The sequence below is a fragment of the Lepus europaeus genome, chromosome 1 (genome assembly GCF_033115175.1).
Source record: "Lepus europaeus isolate LE1 chromosome 1, mLepTim1.pri, whole genome shotgun sequence".
In the NCBI taxonomy this organism is placed as follows: Eukaryota; Metazoa; Chordata; class Mammalia; order Lagomorpha; family Leporidae; genus Lepus; species Lepus europaeus.
The window spans coordinates 112,108,615-112,128,115 of NC_084827.1; the positions used below are offsets into that span (position 1 = coordinate 112,108,615).

Here is a 19,501-nt window from a genome sequence, read left to right on the forward strand (position 1 = left end):
GCCATCAGTGTGCACCAGGAATCAAACACAGGAAACAGACTTGTAAACTGGTCAAGGCACCCTTGATGCCCAGTACCCACTTGCGTCCCACATTCCTCTAAAACTCTTCCTCTAAAACTAGACCCTCTACTTCAATTTTAAGTCTATAAAAAATGGCTTTTACAAGATGTTTATCCAAAGATTTATCACAGAGTTTGATTTTCTTCTTTTTATATTTTATTTTTTAAATTTTTAGTGATATAAAGAGAATAGGTTTCATATATTTCATAGGTACAATTCTAAGATAACAATATTTCCCTCCCCACCCTCCCTGCCCCCCGAACTTCCCTCCTTCCTTCCTATTTTTTCTTTAATTTTTGCAGAAACATAATTTCAATCCACCCTATAATCAAAGGCTTAAAATATTTTTCATGAAACTCTAGATGGTCTCTTTTTTTAAAGATTTATTTAGTTATTTGAAAGGCAGAGTTACAGAGAGGCAGAGAGAGAGAGGTCTTCCATCCGCTGGTTCACTCCCCAGACAGCAGGGGCCCAAGGACTTGGGCTACCTTCTACTGCTTTCTTAGGCCATTGCAGAGAGCTGGATTGGAAGTGGAGCAGCCAAGATCCAAATCGGCACCCATAAGGGATGCCGGCACTGTGAGCGGAGACTTTGCCCACTATGCCACAGCGCCGACTCCTAGATGATCTCTTCAAAGATTCAACATGAGTTCTTTTTAGTAAACAGTAAAATGTCTCTTGGAATGCCCCATTGTTTAAGAAGTTTGTAATTGGTTAATATTTGCAGCTGTAACCAGAATTCTAAATATTCCAATTACCTGCCATGAACAGTATTATTTCTCACTTCTAAAAGGTAGCGAAAATTAGTGTGTATTTCATATTAGCCAATTTGGAATCGACATATATCACTGCTATACACTCAGGGTGGGGCTTCATGAAAGCTGTTTTCAAAGCATGCCCAATTATTCAGGACCGGCCCTCGAGTTTGGTGTGAGTCAGACCTTTGGCATCCTTTCCTTAAACTCTGTCCAATTCCTAGTAGCCAGCACCTTCAACTGAGATGGAAGAACTAAAACCTGACCTGTCATTTGAACAACAGGCATCCTGAAACAGTCAGCTGTTCCAGGAAGGGATAACAATCCAAACTCAAGTTCTCCCTCTTCTATTAAGATCATTTGGTGGAAAGAACATAAGGAACAAGATCTTTAGGTTAACGCCTTTCCTTCCTCTACTTCTCTTAGAACAGATTTTCTATCTCTATTCTATTTATCTGATTGCATTTACACTTGGTCATAGATCACCTCCAGTTGTTTGGGGAAAAGAAGTTGGGTGGAAATAAGTTGACAGAAACAACAACAAAAAACATTCCTAAATACCCTCCTCTTCCCAAAGCTTTATTATAAGCATCTCAGAAGATGTTGGGCCTTTGGTCAAAGAGAATGTGGAACTGAATCACCCAGCAGAAATAGATATGAGAGAGCTGTTGTCCTAGCCTTTGAGGATGAATGCAGTGGACAACTGAATTAAGAACAGAGTGATCCTCACCGGGTGGCACATAGGATCATAGAACCAGAAGCACTCACCACAGTTCTCCTCATCCGAGTTATCCCCACAGTCATTGTGCCCATCACATTTCCAGCGAAGAGGGATGCAGTGGTGATTTTTACATCGGAATTCTCCCAAAGGATTGCATGTCCTGTCCTCTGCAAGGCACAGTCATTGCAAAGAGTCCATAAGCCAGTGGTCAAGAAATGCACAAAGTAGAATATATCACCATATTCTGGAAGCTCTCAGAGAGAAGAATGCCAGCAACACTTGTTGTCAGTATCCCTCGTTTGACTTAACTGAAACCTATTCCATGGCTCGAAACTAGGTCCATTCCCTTTTGTATGAATTGTTCAAAAAATGAATAGGTATCTGGTTATAATCTGCAACAAAGGTCTGATAAGGGAGGTTAAAAGGATGCCACAAGCAAACTAAAGAACATTCCCATCATCGCGTTGTCATTAGTCAATTAGACTCAATATTATAAAAACAACTCAGTATCTTCTTTTCCACTCTTCCAATTAAACCAAGCACACACTCATAGACACACTGGTTTCAAGTTAGAGTATATGCCTAATCTTGAAAATTCCCATTAATGCAGTTGGCCCTTGGTCCATAAGTTCTTCCCATGTTGCCATAGCAGCTACAGCTATCCAATGGATGAAATGGAAAGTCAGAAATACATTAGAATATGAAAATCCCCAAACAAATAATATTCTGACTTGAAAATAACATTTTGGTGATAGATGTCAATTCTTTTCTCTACTCTTCTCTCACCCAATCTGTAAGATTAGGCAAGCCACTTAAATTTTTCAAGTATGAATATTTGGGAGAAATGACTCAAGTCCCTAAAATCTCAATTATGTCTTTCCCAATTATAACATCTTTTGGGATGGAGTGTCATTTAAGATGATATAAATGAACTTTCCCCCCATAGCCCTGTATTGTGGTGGAATGAGAAGGCCATGCCAAGATGGCCACTGTTAACAGGGCCTGCCTGGCAATAGGCGGTGATTGGATGGCTTTTGAAACCACATGGCAACGGAACCTGCCTGGCAACAGGCTGTGATTGGATGGCTTTGGAAACTGCCTGGCAACAGTCTGTGATTGGTTAGGGCATAGACCGCCCCTTGACCGGATTGGTAGCCTTGGCTATATAAGCTGCTGTACCAACTGAAATAAATGAGTCTGCAGGCTGCTCGTCTCTGGCCCACTTTCACCTGGCTCCTAGGGTCTGTGTGGTTACTCCTTGCCTCTTGCCCCCACCACACTCCTCCTCTCAGAACGAATCCACCACAACACTGTACAATGCTATAAAAAGGTAACACATTATAACAACCGACAACTTACCCTTTCAAAGGTTAAAAAAAGGAAAAATGACATAGGAAATGCACACTCATCTCTTTTACAATAAATGTACTTGGCACTTAGATTTGTCCATCCCCCGCCCCCCAACCCCTCTTACCACAGCCTTGTTCATCACTGTTGTCCCTGCAGTCATCGACACCATTGCACACAGCCCACTGTGGGATGCAGCGGTAGTTGGTTTTACAGCTGAATTCCGTATGGTTGTCACAGTTATGTGCAGATGTCACTGGAAAGGCAAGAGGCAGCAAAGTCAGAACTGAGGTCTCGGTCCTGTGGGGAAAGGGTGCCCGAAGGCACCTCTCTGCTGTCACACTGGAGACATGGTGCTGATGGGTAACAAGGATCAGCAAGACACCTTGCCTGGGTCATACTGAAGTCAGTAAGCTGGGAGGTAACAATGACTGATTGCCAACAAAACCAATGCTGGCAACATATCAAGTCCATTTATAATGAGCAGAAAAGTGGTCCTAAGTCTCCTCACTATCTCAGTGCCACTCATTTGTTTTGCAGTGTAACTTTTGTGGGAGGCGGGTGTGGGTTAGAAAACCTGACTTGCAGTGTTAGCTCTGCTACTAAATGGGAATGTGACCATATATAATAGCCTAACTTTTCTTTACCTATAAAACAGGAATTGGTTAATACTCACATTCCCTTGCTCCCAGTGTTTCTCTGATGTTCAAATGAGAAAGTGTTGGATACACAAAATATAAGCTCTTATGACTATAGCCTGGATAAGCAACTAGAGGAAGTACCACCCAGTTCAGAAACACAGTCTGACTCAACTTGTAAGCAATACAGCTATCTGCTGACTTGCCGTGCCAGAGTTCACAGTGGGGGCCAAGTGGGAGCATCTCATGTGGCTGAAGAAGGGGGTTCCACATCTCTGCAAAGCCACACAGAGGTTCTCCTTGTCCCCCTGCTCTGGCCAGGCCTTACCCCACCCCAGGAACTCACGGCATTCCGGGATCGGCTCATCTGAATGGTCTCCACAGTCATTATCTACATCACACTTCCAGGACTGAGGGATGCAGCGGCCATTGTCACATTTAAACTGGCCTGGCCGGCAGGTCCTGCTGGCACAGTGGGAGCTGTCTTCGTCTGAGTTGTCCCCACAGTCGTTCACTGTGTCACACTGCCAGGCTTCCGGGATGCAGCGCTTGTTGGCACACTGCCACTCATTGGACTCACACCGGTGGGTGTCTATAAGCAGGAGCATTTGGTCGTCAGCTTAGAAGGCATCAAGGATTTAAATCTTAACGCACTAATTATCAACCAGTACTACTACAGGGGCAGTTGTTTCTTTTACCATCACTGCCTCCAAAATACTTAAATGTCTTTTTCTTGCATGTAGAATGAAGGGATAAGGACTAGATGCCCTGCTGTGCTAAGTGCACCCTCCCCCATCCATATTCCCTTTCTAGACAATGGTCTTCAAATGATTTGTATTGCTACTGTTGACTTGTCATTTTCAGGTTGGAGGATTTTTTTTTCCTTTTTCAATGGAAACACAAATGTTACAAGTAAGAGTCCTTTTTAGAAATCAGGGTGAAAAACCCTCATTTCATCCTTATTGTTAGCTCTCAGGGAGGACTGTATCCTAGCACATGGTGAACAACCACCAATTTAGACAACTTATTATCTACCTCAAGATTTCTTTAAAAAAAAAACTGTAAAAATAGATACAGGAGGGGCCTTGAGTTTTCTTACAAGGCTTGGAACTGGTTTTGCTTTATGGCATTGAGGAAATCCCCAGAGAAACATAACTGTACACAGTCAACTATAGAAGTAGGCAAAAAAAAAAAAAAATTGTAAAAAGGCAGAAAGAAACTCAACAAACCACAAAGGGCATGTTCTTCATCAGACCCATCGGGACAATCCTGGCGAGCATTGCACAAGGTCCGTGAGCTAGTGCAGTTGCCATCCTTGCACTGGAACTGTCCAAGCTGGCAGTAGCGCTGAGGGCACAGGGCTGATTCATCAGAGCCATCGGAACAGTCTCTCTGTCCATCGCATTTCCACCAAATGGGAATACACCTGCACAGAGAAAACACCGCACTTCACTAGCAAGGCCTCCGGGGCCAGAGGAGAGGGCAAGGGCTGCCTGGGGAGAAGAAATCAAACTGAATCCCAAGTAACAAAGAGCATGAGTTCTCCTGTGGACCCAGGAAAGGATTAAAGCTCAGTGACAGTGCCACAATTCCAGAGAAAACATAACTTGAACAGATGGGACTGGTTTGCTAAGACCCAAATACACACTGAAAATGTGCTCTGGGTATGATGATTAAATTCTTTCCACAACAAACAATTGAGTGGGTACTTGGAGCCATGATTTTAGAAGCAGTGATTGGTTGGGGCTGACTTAGAATACCTTTGGGTACTGGTTGGGAAGTCGAAACATACTAACAGGTGTTGAGTGCCTACATCATGATAAGTATACTGACAGAGTCTTAATCTCAGATATTGTATTTAATCACCAAAATAATCAGTTATGATATCTTAAACTCTGATTTGCATGAACAAATCTATCCACTTTGCTGTCTGACTCAGTTCCCCTATCCATCAATGTCCTGTGGCCACTGTCAGGAAAATAATCTGTGGCTATGTTTCATAGCAAGAACAATCAATCATAAACAGACTTGAATGTGTAACCCTATATCCTCTGGCACAGGATCTAAGGAGCGGGACTGACTGGGTGTGGAGAACACAGTGAAATTCTATCACACTGAGGGCTATGTTTCAGTTTACCCTTACATACACTTTGGCCCTAATGCTCTGGACATGCACTAGAAATAAGAAATATATAGTCTGCTCTCCTCTCTACAACATAAGAACCCACATACAATTTGGTTAACAAATTCCTTCTATTCAAGTAAGGAATCTTCTGAAGTTGGAGGCTTAGGGTCTTGGTATGGTCCACATGGACCAAATCTTTGTACATTAGAAAACTTCTGGGCTGGTGCCATGGTACACTAGGTTAATCCTCTGCCTGCAGTGCCAGCATCCCATATGGATGCCGGTTCTAGTCCCGGTTGCTCCTCTTCCAGTCCAGCTCTCTGCTGTGGCCTGGGAAGGCAGTGGAGGATGGCCCAAGTGCTTGGGCCCTGCACCCGCATGGGAGACCAGGAGGAAGCACCCGGCTCCTGGCTTTAGATTGGCAAAGCTCCAGCCATTGTGACCACTGGGGGAGTGGACCAACGGAAGGAAGACCTCTCCCCCCCCCCCCAATTCTCTCACTGTCTATAACTCTGCCTGTCAAATAAATAAAATAAAATCTTTTTAAAAAAAAAGAAAAGAAAAGAAAACTTCTGGAGCTGGTGCTGTGATGTAGCAGATTAAGTGATTGCCTGCAATGCCGGCACCCCTTTGGGTGACAGTTCAAGTCCAATCTGGTCCACTTCGGATCCAGTACCCTGCTAATGCTCCTGGGAAGGCAGCAAAAGACAGCCCAAGTGTGGGAGATCCAGATGAAGCTCCTGGCTCCTGGCTTTAGCCTTGCCCAGCCACAGCCATTATGGCCACGTGGGGAATGGACCTGTGGATGGAAGATCTTTCTCTTTCTCTCTATCTTTCTTTGCACCTCTGCCTTTCAAATAAATAAATTTTAAAAATCTTAAAAAAAGAAAACTTCTATCCCCTGAAGCCTTGAAGTTCCATGTGTGCTCAAGGGATGGACAGGCACTGGAGAGAAAGGAAAGAGAGCCTTACTTCTCATTGTTAGCACAGAGAAACTGGGTGCTGGAGCACATGGGCAGGCAGTGTGTGGTGCCGCCTGTGTGAAGGGTCTGGAAGTCATCAGGACACTCGCAGGTGAATCCTTTTCCTCCTGCTTTGATGAGGCAGAGATGAGAACAGCCGCCATTGTTGATGCCACAAGGATTGTTCACTAGTGAAAAAGAAAAAAAAAATGCATTTCTTCACAAAGAGTATGAAGCACGTAACACTCACTACCCATCTTGATTAACTCACCATCTCAGAGATGAAGAAAAATAATTACCCCAGTTTTATGTTTTTTCCAAAAGTTCATAAATAGGACATATAATATAGTTAGACAAGCCACAACCCTTTGCTTTGAGAAAGCTTATTTGTATACTACCAGAAGTGAGGTTCTTACTGGTGTTGGGTTTCTTCTTCTATTTCTAAAAAAAAAAATTATTTTCATTGACACTCAATAATTGTACATATTTAAGTGATGTCCAGAATCAAAGTCAAAATTTTAATTTCCAAGGGCCAGCATTGTGACACCGCAGGTTCAGTCATCACCTGCATGAGTGCCAGTTCAAGTCCCAGTTGCTCTGCTTCTGATCCAGCTCCCTGTATTGCACCTACGGAAGCAGGAGAGGATGGCCCAAATACACTTGGAAGACCATCGCGGCCATTTGGGGAGGGAACCAGTGGATGGAAGATTCTCTCTCTCTCTCTCTCTCTCTCTGTAAGTCTTCCTTTCAAATAAATAAATACATATTTTTAAAAACTCAACTTCTAGCAGATGCTCTATTCATCTCCTCATTCAAAGGACACAAGCAAGGCAAATCTGAGCAAGAACAGTGTGACTGGGTAAACGAAGCAGTGTCGTTACTAACTTTCTGGGTTAACACTTAGAGGTGAGATTGATTTCTAATGAACTAATATGAAGAATATCAACTTCCAAAAGGAAATACTGAATATTTATTTTTTGAATTCTCATTTTCCCTTACTACAAGTTTACAACAAAGCAGATCCAGAAAAAAATGGCTGTTCCCAAAGTATATTTCAGATTTTGATAGGTTATTTCTTATTTTTGAAAGACTTATTTTATTTATTTGAGAGGGAGAGGGAGAGGGAGAGGGAGAGGGAGAGGGAGAGGGAGAGGGAGAGGGAGAGGGAGAGGGAGAGGGAGTCTTCCACATGCTGGTTATCTCCCCAAATGGCCACAACGGCCAGGGCTGGGCCAGGCCGAAGCCAGGAGCCAAAAGCTTTCCCCTGGGGTCTCCCATGTTGAATGCAGGGGCCCAAGCAGTTGGGCCATCTTCTGCTGTTTCCCCTGTGCATTAGCAGGAAGCTGCATTGGAAGTGGAACAGCCAGGACTCGAACTGGCGCCCATATGGGATGCCAGTGCTTGCAGGCCATGGCTTAACTCACTATGCCATAGCTGGGCCCCTGATATATCATTTCTAAAGCATAAAATGGCTTTAACTACATGAAAACAAAAGTTCACAAGCAAATAAAAACAAATTCTCTAACTTGTGTGACATCAATATATATTGCTCTTGACATTGTCTTCAAGAAGACAAAAATAATATCTCTCATACTCAGCACCATGTCATATGTAAATAGACATTTAATAAATGTTTTATAATGATTGCAATGTTCTTTTAAGCCTTATTTTAAAGTGATTCTATCTTAGTATTAAGGAATGATTCTTAATTTCCTAGGTATCATACCTGAATTATATATGAAGGAAGCCTTTATTTCTTTTCAAATGTCATTACTTAGGAATTTAAGGGCCAAAATGTCATGACATTTTAAACTGACTTAAAAATACTTCATTCCTCCCACCAAAATAAAATAAGTAAATATGGTAAAATAACTGGTAAATTTGATCAAAACCCAAAAACAGATTTATGTTTAAGACTATGGCAAATTTTTTTTTTTTTTTAAATTTTTGACAGGCAGAGTGGACAGTGAGAGAGAGACAGAGAGAAAGGTCTTCCTTTGCCGTTGGTTCACCCTCCAATGGCCGCCGCGGTAGGTGCGCTGCGGCCAGGGCACTGCGCTGATCCGATGGCAGGAGCCAGGGGCTTCTCCTGGTCTCCCATGGGGTGCAGGGCCCAAGCACTTGGGCCATCCTCCACTGCACTCCCTGGCCACAGCAGAGAGCTGGCCTGGAAGAGGGGCAACCGGGACAGGATCGGTGCCCCGACCGGGACTAGAACCCGGTGTGCCGGTGCCGCAAGGCAGAGGATTAGCCTAGTGAGCCGCGGCGCCGGCCAGCAAATTTTTTTAAAAGAGTTGTAAGTAGCCTTTCCTGAAGTAGGACAATAATTCTAAAGATATTTCTCATACTCTCAGCTCTCAGTGTGTTTTGAAGAAAGAATGAACAAGTAACAACTGTTTGTAAATATTGATATTTATGCCTAAAGAGTCCAGAATGACAGACATATAACCTAAAGGAACTCACTAATGGGCTGCCTGTATGGGTGATACACGTGGATGTCAAAGGGTCTGTGTGTTGTGTTCACCAGCATCATCCTATTTGATCCATCGTATTTGTTTCCCTTTTCAACCGTCCTCGTGTTCCAGTCTGTCCAATAAACAGTGTCTTCAAAAACCGTGATAGCAAAGGGATGAGGTAGCGTCCCATCATACACTGTGTGTCGATTGCGGCCCTCCAAATCAGAGTACCTGCAGTCAAAGGAGGAAACGGTTACTGAGTGATAAAGACAGCTCTTCTCCAATACCTTTTGGGGTAAATGAATTAACAAATTGATAATGAAATCCTACCTACAGAGATAACTAAAATTCAGATTCTCACTAGAACTCCTAGTCTTTAATTAGAAGAAGAACTAATCTTGGAGGATTTATTTTGGCTGAATAAAAGATAAAATGTTGAAAATGTAATGCTTAAAAAATAGGAATATCTACAGGATTTACACAAGCACTAATGCCTAACCACAGCTGCTCTCCTGCAGATGCAGGTGGAACAGCAGTTGTAGAGTTATAACCTCCTTACGTTGATGTTCTCCTTTAAGCACCCTTTTTGCTATCATGGGTGAAGAGTACTCTGGTTTCATAAATCACTGGATGAAATCAAGATAGCAATATAAAAGCTGGAATCCCACCCTCTCATGAACATTTGGGAGAGAAGCTGTTCTAGGGGACATCAGGCTGTTAGTAAAACTTGAGCATGAAGTTCACTACCATAGGAGAGGGATTATGAGGCTCATTTTCTGGAAGGGAAAGTACAAGGCCATAAACTCCAATCTGCATGACTTTAGAGCTCACTCTTTCCCTGCTGTACTATAAGACTCAGTGAACTGTATGTTAACAGCTTTAGCTACAAGTAACCTCAGGGCGTCTTCCAATAAACAGGTCAGTTACAACATGCATGGGATTAACACAATGGAAACACACATTCTGGTGTTTGCAATAAACAGTTGCCCTGTTTTATTCTTTTCAATATACGTACTCAATATAACCCAGGTGAGCATCTGCCCAGTACAAGTGATCATTGGTGTAATCAATGGTGATAGCATTGGGCCATTCTAACTTGGTAGAGATGATCACAGATTTATTGGTTCCATCCATGCCTACTCTTGCAATGTACGCACGGTGACCCCAGTCTGCCCAGTAGACATGCCTGTTGGAGCAAACAGAGGGGGTCAGTGCCTGAAGCAAAAAGAAGTCAGCAGCCAAAAGACATAACTTTTCTCCACTTCTAGAGAAATGTAGTGTACGTTTTCCAGAGATTCTCAGAAAGGAAACAATATAAAAGAGGAGAAAGGAAGTGATGTATAGGAAATGCTCAAGAATAAACATGATCAATTCACTGTGGCTTTCAGTGGTTACGACATGAAGCGTCCAGTAAAGAAGTGTTTTTATACCACAGTTTTCTTTGCATGCCGTAAAAACTTGTGACTTGAAATGTGATGTCATGGCAAAGAAAACAGAATAGCTGATGAATATCATTCTAACAAGCCGTGTTTCAACCCATTATACTAAACCATTTTCCAGGTAAGAAAAGCAGCAGACAAATCCCAGCAAGATGTTGGCTTGAGATAGCTATGTGAACAGTCTTTTTGGTAACAGAGGCAGAGTAAGGGCATGAAAGAAGAGCTCAAGAGCCCAGGGAGACGATACCCATATTGAGGGTGAAGCACAAGTCCTCTGGGATTTTCAAAGCAGAAGGTGCCATTGGCATCCACACAGTGCTGGGCCAGTGTGAGGCGGTATCGACCTTCAAGGTCAGAGACGAAGAGGCAATCCAGGTGGGCATCCACCCAATAGAGCTTCCTGAAACAGCCAAGAGATACACATACAGTTAGGTTGTGAAACAGTACCTATTTAGCCACCTAATTTCCTATCCAGGCCACCTGAGAATCACACCGACAGCTGGGAGGAGGTACCTTTCCCCTGGCAAATGAGGACAGGGGAAGTTGGCCTTGCTGCGATGAGGCAATGAGAGTGCAAGAGTGCATGTGCTGCAATCCCCTCTTTAAGGCAATGTCGCAAGGGCAAGTCTGGGGACACACCGCACACCAGCATTCCGGTTCTACTTTCTTCATGTATGAGATAGCCTTGCAAGCAAAGCACAGAGAATAGTGAAGCAGAAATGGATTCTAGTTTAAATGATGGAGTCAGGGAAACAGATTCATCTATCATTGAAGTTGTACAAATAAACTCCGAATTGCACTATCCTTAATATAAAGAGAAACTTCACCCATCCCTGGCTGGCAAAATGAGTTCACTTAAAAAGCTTTAGAAAAATGTTAGAATTGGTTTAAAAACAAAAACTCCTACCTCAAGGATATTCGAGGTCTAAACATATTGCTAGTTAATAAAATCCACTTATTTGGTACAAGGCAGGCATTATGTATTAAATATATATATATTATACATACATGTATATATATACATGAAAACAATTCCCCTTTGTGTGTATATATACATATATACACATATATATGAATATATACACAAAGGGGAAATATTTTCATGTATTCCGTAGATACAGTTTTAAGAACATAATGATACTTCCAATCCTAACCTCCCTCCTCCCCTCCCTCCAACTCTCTCTCTTCCTTCCTTTCTTATTTTTGTTTTAATTTTTGCAATGACATACTTTGAATTTAATGTATAATCACACCTAGGGCCCCTAACCTGGTATCAGGGAAACCTGGGCTTTGGGCACCTGTGCACCATTTAGAATTGACAGCAAAGTATAAATGTGTAAGTGTTGTTATACAGCAGGGCTTTCGCCAGTCTTAACTATTCATAACCTTCCAAAGGGTTCAATACCCCTAGAATTGCAGGGTCACTTAGGATTTGGTAATAAATTCCAACTGGAAAGAGAATGATTTCCCTTCCAAAAAGCTTGAACGCCTCTTTCCAAGAGGTGAGCCTTCAGCCAACCAGGCTGAATGTCAGAATATTTAATTGTTAGCATTCTCGTAGGCTTGAGATTGAGGAAATGAGTGTATATAAATGCAAAGCCTTGCCAGGGTAAATCCTGACAAAGGAGGAGAATCCATAATCTTGGATTCCAATAATGCAGAGTTTAACTAGAACAATACTGTGGTGTAGAAGATTAAGCTCCGTCTGCAGGGCCAGCATCCCATATGGGCACCAGTTCAAGTCTCAGATGCTCCACTTCCTATCCAGCTCTCCACTAATGTGCCTGGGAAAGAGGGAGAAGATGGCCCAAGTGTTTGCACCCATGTGGGAGACCTGGAGGAAGCTCCTGGTTCCTGGCTCTGGCCTGGCCCATCCCTGACTGTTACAGCCATTTTGAGAGTGAACCAGCAGATAGAAGATCTCTGTCTCACTCTCTCCTTCTCTCTCTGTATCCCTGCCTTTCAAATCTTTTTAAAAACTTGCTATTTATTAAATATGTGCTAAATGCCAGGTCCTACACCAAGACTTTTAAAAGCATATTATTATTTAAGTTTACAACAACCCTGGAAAGAGAGGTTATTATTATCTCTGCTTTCCTGATGAGGCCATGGAATTGTATAATCAGTAAGTAGTAGAGCAAAAATTCAAACTTTGGCTGACTTGGCAACACCATCAGTCAACTTTCACTGTTGACCTTACTGTTTTCTAATTAATTTTTATTAATTCTACAAATAATGACCCCGTGAACAGTCTTCCAAGAGAAGAAGAGTCCAGCTCTAACGATAAGAGGAACAAAACGCCAGCACTGTCTTCCAACGTGCAATGTTATGTCAAGTTTAAGGACCCTGGAAACATGTTAGTGCTGGCAGTGAACATTTTTATTGATATTAGTTTTTTTCCTAATTTCAATGCAGTTGGTATCTCAGGAATGTACCCACCAACTTAAATGCAACTAGGCTCTACTCTTTGTTTCTGTTCTCAAGGAGCATTTAGCCTGGTTGCCCTCCTTCCCAGAGTTTTGAGAAAATACATTGTTTATTCTACTCTACTTTCACCCAGATTTTCTTGCTCCCTTTCTCAATAGTCCACCTGTACGTAGTTCTCCCTTCTGGGCAAGTACATGCTCTCTGACGGACAGGAAAGTAGCGGAAGCCCAGGGAGAAACATCATTCCACATTTTGGGGCAGAAGTAATGGGGGAAGGGCTGAATGACAGGAGCCTTGAGTCATTCAGCCTTCATTATCTGTCCCTGCGCTGGACAAATGAGAGGACAGCAGCAATACGATGGTCGCATTCTGTTCCTGCAAGGCATTCCTCATTTTGTGCATTCCTTGATGCACAAAAGACCGATTCTACGTAATATACTCTTACTCATTGTTCAGCCGTGCTTCACTCAGCAGTCAGCAAGCATTACGGAGCATCTGCAGCAAGCCAGCTACTGCTCAGGGGGAAGCAGGGAGAAAACTCTCCCTCTCCTTTCAGAATCTTCCCCTTTAAGATGGTCAAATAGGAGAGGGGGTGTAGAGAAGCCCTCTGGAGGTCTGGGCTGACAACAACAGGAATATTCATTCACAGAAGAGGCACCTGCAGCTTCATGTCTGTTCACTGCAAAGCCAATCAGTTTTGATTTGATATTCAATGGAGAACAGTGGGTGATCTGGCAAAGTTTCAGATAAAATACCAGTGGCCCGCTTTAAAGACGCTTAGCCTCTAAAAAGGCTCTCTTGAAATAAGAGTTTCAGGTTAGCCACTGTCTGTCTTACGACCAACCCTGCTTTGGAGTGGTTAGCATCAAAACCACCTGTGGGCTCTGGGAGAGCAGGGGCTCCATCTGCCTTGTTTACCCTCTCATCCCTAGTGCCTGCCACCATACCTGGCAGGTAGGAGGTACTAGGGCAGCATTTTTAAACATCTCTATGCACCAATGAATGCATGAATCAATATCCCATAACATCATCTTCAGTTAACTGGACGCTATTCTTGTAATGTTTCCTCCTCATAATAAATTCTCAAGATCACTAGATCTTAGGTTCTGTGGCATCCCATTTCAATATTAGGTACAAAGCAGAAAAGGAGATAAGCAGAAGCATTAAATGAATCCACGTAGTCATCCCAAATGAAAATCAATTCTCTTTTGAGATGAACATTTTTTTTTGCTTTTACAATTTTTCTGTTTAGTTTTGAACTTTGATAAACTGCTCATTGTTTTCTTACCTGGCAACCCAGTCGACAGCCAGGCTTTCTGCAGCTGGTAGTTTGTGACTTATAATTACCTCTCTGTTTGTCTTATTCAGAAACATTCTCTCAATGACTTGCTTCTGGATATCAATCCAATACAGTCTCTTCTCTACACGGTCAAAATCCAGTGCTACAACATTGCCCAGTCCTTGCAAAATGAGGGAGTAAAGGTGGCCATCCGTAGTTAAGTTTCTCAGATAGTAACGGTTGCTAAAAATAAGATAGGGCTCGACGTCACTGTTCTGCCGGCAAGTCTTCCCATCTGGTTCTCGGATGTAGCCTGGGGCACACTTACAGATGTAGGAGCCAATTTCATTCTCACACTTCTGGCTACAGACAAAGGGCATCTCCTTGCACTCATCAATGTCAACACAAGTCCGCTTGTCAGACATAAGCTTGTACCCAGGACGACAGGAACAATAGAAACTGGTTAGGGTGTCTGTGCAGTTGTGATCACAGCCACTGATTGAAGAGTCATGGCACTCGTTAATGCCTAGAGGTAAAAGAGGGTTATTAGGGAATGTAAAATATCAGCAACAGACCCACATCATGGCCCAGCGTCAAAGCTTCTACCAGGCAATGCCAATGCATAGTGAATCATGTAAAAGCAGAAAGCCAATGGGGATTCCCAGAGACCATGGATTATTCAAAAGTCACTATTTTTCAATTTCCAATGGGTTTAACACTAATCCAATTAACAGGCTTATATTGATTTTTAATTCAAGGCCTGTCAATCTTCTTTTAACTAATAGCTGTAAAAGAAAAATGCTGGAGTGGGTGTGGGGGCAGGGGTGCGTGGGAATCTAGCATGCTGGTGAAGAACAGAGCTGCACAGATGCACACGTCTGCCTCTCGTGAGATGGCAGGAGCCTGGCCACACGAGGGGCACCACTGGCTTGCCTTGGTTTGAAGAGTGGATGTCTAGGAAGTCTGGAATAGACTTAATGAGACCAGTTGCTCTTCAAACTAAAAATTTTAAGTTGAACCCTATACTACTGAGGATTTATTTTCTACAGTTTAGGCAAAGCAAAATGAATTAAAGCCTAATGGAAATCTATCTGAATTAGGACTAAACATACGAAAGCTTCCTATTGTTTTTGTATTAATGTATAATATATATAAGACATGCTATTTTTCTTAACTTATCAATTCTCAGCTGGTTTACTTATGGTAACTGGGGAGAGAAAGATTAAAATCTCCCCATTTGGGGGCTGGCGTTGTAGCACAGTGGGTTAAGTCATTGCCTACAGAGCTGGAATCCCAGATGGGTACCAGTGTATGTCCTGGCTGCTTCACTTTCAATCCAGTTTCCTGGGAAAGCAGTAGTAGAGGATGGCCCAAGTGCTTGAGCTCTTGTACTCATGTGGGAGACCTGGAAGAAGCTCCTGACTCCTGGCTTCTCCCTGGCCCAGTCCTGGCCATTGCAGCCATTTGGGGGAGTGAACCAGCTGATGGAAGACCTTTCTCTCTATGTTTCTCCCTCTCTCTATCTGTACTCTACCTTTCAAATAAATAAAATAAATGTTTAAAATAAAAAACCATTCAATCACTTGAGAGCTGATGAAAACAAAGGGCAAGGTAAGGGGTCCCAGCAGAGTGATGCTTCAGACAAGTCATTCCAAGTGTTCAAAGAGAATAAACAAGTTCTCGTCACTTTTGGGCCCCTTTTTATGAAAATGTCGTTTAATTCACACATAATATTTGCAGATAGTTAAGTGATGGCTGAATATTTTTTCATCTTCTCTTCTCTCCCATGACTTCCTAACCAAAGAACTAGTCCAAAGTTGTTTGTGTACATATCTCCTATGCCAAGAAACCTTTGCTTTTTGATAGCAAGCAACGGTAACATTTTGGTTTTCCACTAAGAGGACAGATGGATAAGTGCTGATAAATCATGAAGGATTGAGATTCAGCCCAAAGTCTCCCTATTTTCCTTTTTCCAGAGTCTCCCGTGTACTCACCACAGCCTTTCTCATCACTGTTGTCTGTACAGTCATCTAGGTGGTTGCAGACTTTCACCATCTCAATGCAGTGCCCATTGTCACACTTGAATTGATGAGGGGGGCATGTGGCTTCCGGGGTGTGGCACACGTGCTCAAACTCATCACTTTGGTCTCCACAGTCATTTTGCCCATCACAGAGAAACATATTATGGATACAGCGCCCATTCTGACAGGTGAACTCAAAGTCATGGCAGGTCGGGTATGAGCAGTCTCTCTCATCACTGTAGTCACCACAGTCATTGCGCCGGTCACACCTGTTTTACGACACCCGATAAAACTCTGGGAGAGGTTGACAAGTCTCAACTATCACCCATTTGGGGTTTTAGTTTCTCCTTTATCTACCTGAATACCAACTAAACCATTTCAACAAGATTATCATTTCCCCTAATCCCTTATCCCCAGAGTCTTCAACTACCCCATAAATCTCCAACTCGAAGAATCCCACATCTGGCACATCATACAATTTCCCCAGGTGTTGGTTGCTATAATGAGACATGTAGATCCAGAACTATTAAAAATAATTGCATTCATGTTTTTCTCTTATTCATAAATTTAATAATAGTTAAATACAACTATTGCAATTTTGGTAGACAATCAATTCATTCATCAGATGAGACCTCGATGGGCAATGGTGACATCCTGCAAAGCCAAAAGACAGAAGTATCCATACCCAAGTGAAAACGCATAGTTGTGAGTGCTATGCACTACAAAAGTTAAGATCATTGGAGCATCCTCCAAGAGCACATATGTTCCCATGGAAATAATGTTTGCACTGGCAGTCCTGTGCCTTCCATCTTTTTTTTTTTTTATTTGAGAGGTAGAGTTATAGACAGTGAGAGAGACAGACAGAGAGAAAGGTCTCTCTTTTGTTGGTTCACTCCCCAATGGCCGCCATGGCTGGCGCTGCACCTATCCAAAGCTTTGGTAGGACAGCGGTAAGTCAAACATGGGATTAGATAACAAAGGGAGAGTTCAGAAAGCCCAGCAAGGGGCAGTGAGATAGACTAGAGTGATCAAAATGAAGACCTGCTACAATTCTAGTCCCGTGATCCTATGCCTAGCTTTTCAGAATATATTTATTTTAAGTCTGATGGTATTAACTATTTTTTTTGTGTGTGTCAGGCAGAGTTAGACAGTGAGAGAGAGAGAGAGAGAGAGAGAGAGAGAGAGAGAAAGAGAGAAAGGTCTTCCTTCCATTGGTTCACCCCTCAAATGGCTGCTACGGCTGGCTTACTGCACCGATCCAAAGTCAGGAGCCAGGGGCTTCTCCTGGTCTCCCATGTGGGTACAGGGCCCAAGCACTTGGGCCATCCTCCACTGCACTCCCGGGCCACAGCAGAGAGCTGGACTGGAAGAGGAGCAACCAGGACAGAATCCGGCACCCCAACTGGGACTAGAACCTGGGGTGCCAGTGCCACAGGCGGAGGATTAGCCTAGTGAGCTGCAGAGCCAGCCAGTATTAACTATTTATTAAAGTCAGAGGCTCCAATTGAAGTACAATATAATAGAATTTTGAGCAGATAAGGAGACTATGGAAGATACAGGATTATTTTCTTTCACCACTGAAAATACAAGTCTACAGATTGTATCAGTTAAATAAAAACCAAAGCATGGAGCCAGCACTGTGGCATAGAAGGTTAAGCTGCCACCTGCAGTGCTGGGTACTGGTTCAGTCCTGGCTGCTTCACTTCCTATACAGCTCCCTGCTTATGTGTCTAGGAGAGCAGTGGAAGATGGCCCAAGTACTTGGGCCCCTGCACCCATGTGGGAGACCAGGAAGAAGCTCCTGGATTGGTGCAGCTCCAGCCACTGCGGCCATTCAGGGAGTGAACCAGTGGATGGAAGATGGATCTTTCTCTCTCCTTCTCTCTCTGTATCTCTGCCTTTCAAATGAATGAATGAATGAATGAATGAGCATACTGAAAAAGAACTTCACTACAAAAGGCCATAGCTCCATCTCCTGAATGTCTTCCGGCTGTCAATGCACAAACTAGCACTGTTCAGCAACGTCTACTTGGGCCTCATCAGGGATGCGTCATCCCACACAGTGCATTTCCCAGGATGGCAGTTATCTGCTTCTTTAATCACGGCCATTTGGGTCACAATGCTGAGACCTTGCACCTTTTGCCTCCTTCACAGAGTACAACTTATTCTTCTCTTCTCAGGACACCATAATGAACACACAACCCTACACCACACTGTGCTCCAGAGGGACCTCAGCACCTGCTGATGGGCTGCCTGCCTCTAAAACGTCAATGGCTCTTGTTATCAAAGAAAAAAAAAGTAAATTATCACAACAATTAAAAGAAAAACAAGAAAGGAAGTAGGAGGAAGGGTGAGACTAAGGGAGGGAGGGAAGATGGGGTGGAAGTGTCATTATGTTCTTAAAACTGTATGAGATACATGGAATTTGTTCCATTTATATAAATTTTTAAAAAAATTTTTAAAAAGTCAGTGGTCCCCAAAACTGCTGTCTGATCTTTTGCCTGCTTCTATGTTTTCTCACCTCTGCCCAGGGCAGGATATAAGCTGATAGCTCTCCTTCCTCTCAGTATACCTGTGTCTCTTTAAAACAGTTCTTAGCATAGGCAATATCTCTTCTTAATTCCAGTTCTAGGCTGGGGTTGTAGCACAGCAGGTTAAGCCTGAGCCTTTAATGCTGACATCCCAGATGAGTGCTGGTTCAAGACCCGGCTGCTCCACTTCCAATCCAGCTCCCTGCTAACATGTCTTGGAAAGCAGTAGTAGATGGCCCAAGTGCTTGAGCCCCTGCATCCTCATGGGAGGCCGAGATGGAGCTCTGGGCTCCTGGCTTTGGCCTGGCCCAGCCCCGGCCATTGCAGCCAGCTGGAGAGTGAACCAGCAGATAGAAGATCTCTCTTGCTCACTTACTCTCACTCTCTCTCATCTCTTCTCCTCCCTGTAATGCTGCCTTTCAAATAAATAAAAATATAAATCTTAAAAAAAAAAAAAAAACCTCCAGTTCCATGTATCCAAAATACCTGACACATATTTTCACCTCAGGAATTCCTACTACATCAAACTCACCTCTACCTTAAGCAAACTCCTTTCTAGGCTCCCCTATTTTTGTCAAAGCTCTTACTATTCTAGTCCATCAGGAGTGAAACAGTCATTTGATTCTTCTTATCTATTTCCCTCTATATCCAAATATTTGTCAAGTGGGGATGGTGAGAGATTGAGCATTAGAAAGTACAAACTGTTTGCAGTGCCCCATTAGAAGAGTGCTTAGAAAATC

General features: G+C 43.0%; 1 protein-coding gene across 1 annotated transcript in view; it reads right to left on the reverse strand.

The window, feature by feature from the left end:
- The window catches only part of LRP2 (LDL receptor related protein 2), a 195,170-nt gene that overhangs the window by 40,980 nt on the left and 134,689 nt on the right, over window positions 1-19,501 (reverse strand). The window contains exons 49-58 of the mRNA XM_062196314.1: window positions 16,204-16,499; window positions 14,219-14,735; window positions 10,751-10,903; window positions 10,080-10,250; window positions 9,072-9,295; window positions 6,619-6,796; window positions 4,751-4,947; window positions 3,868-4,113; window positions 3,011-3,139; window positions 1,584-1,703 (exon numbers count right to left, since the gene is read on the reverse strand). Coding sequence (XP_062052298.1) covers window positions 1,584-1,703; window positions 3,011-3,139; window positions 3,868-4,113; window positions 4,751-4,947; window positions 6,619-6,796; window positions 9,072-9,295; window positions 10,080-10,250; window positions 10,751-10,903; window positions 14,219-14,735; window positions 16,204-16,499 — 2,231 coding nt within the window. The remainder of the gene's footprint in view (window positions 1-1,583; window positions 1,704-3,010; window positions 3,140-3,867; window positions 4,114-4,750; window positions 4,948-6,618; window positions 6,797-9,071; window positions 9,296-10,079; window positions 10,251-10,750; window positions 10,904-14,218; window positions 14,736-16,203; window positions 16,500-19,501) is intronic.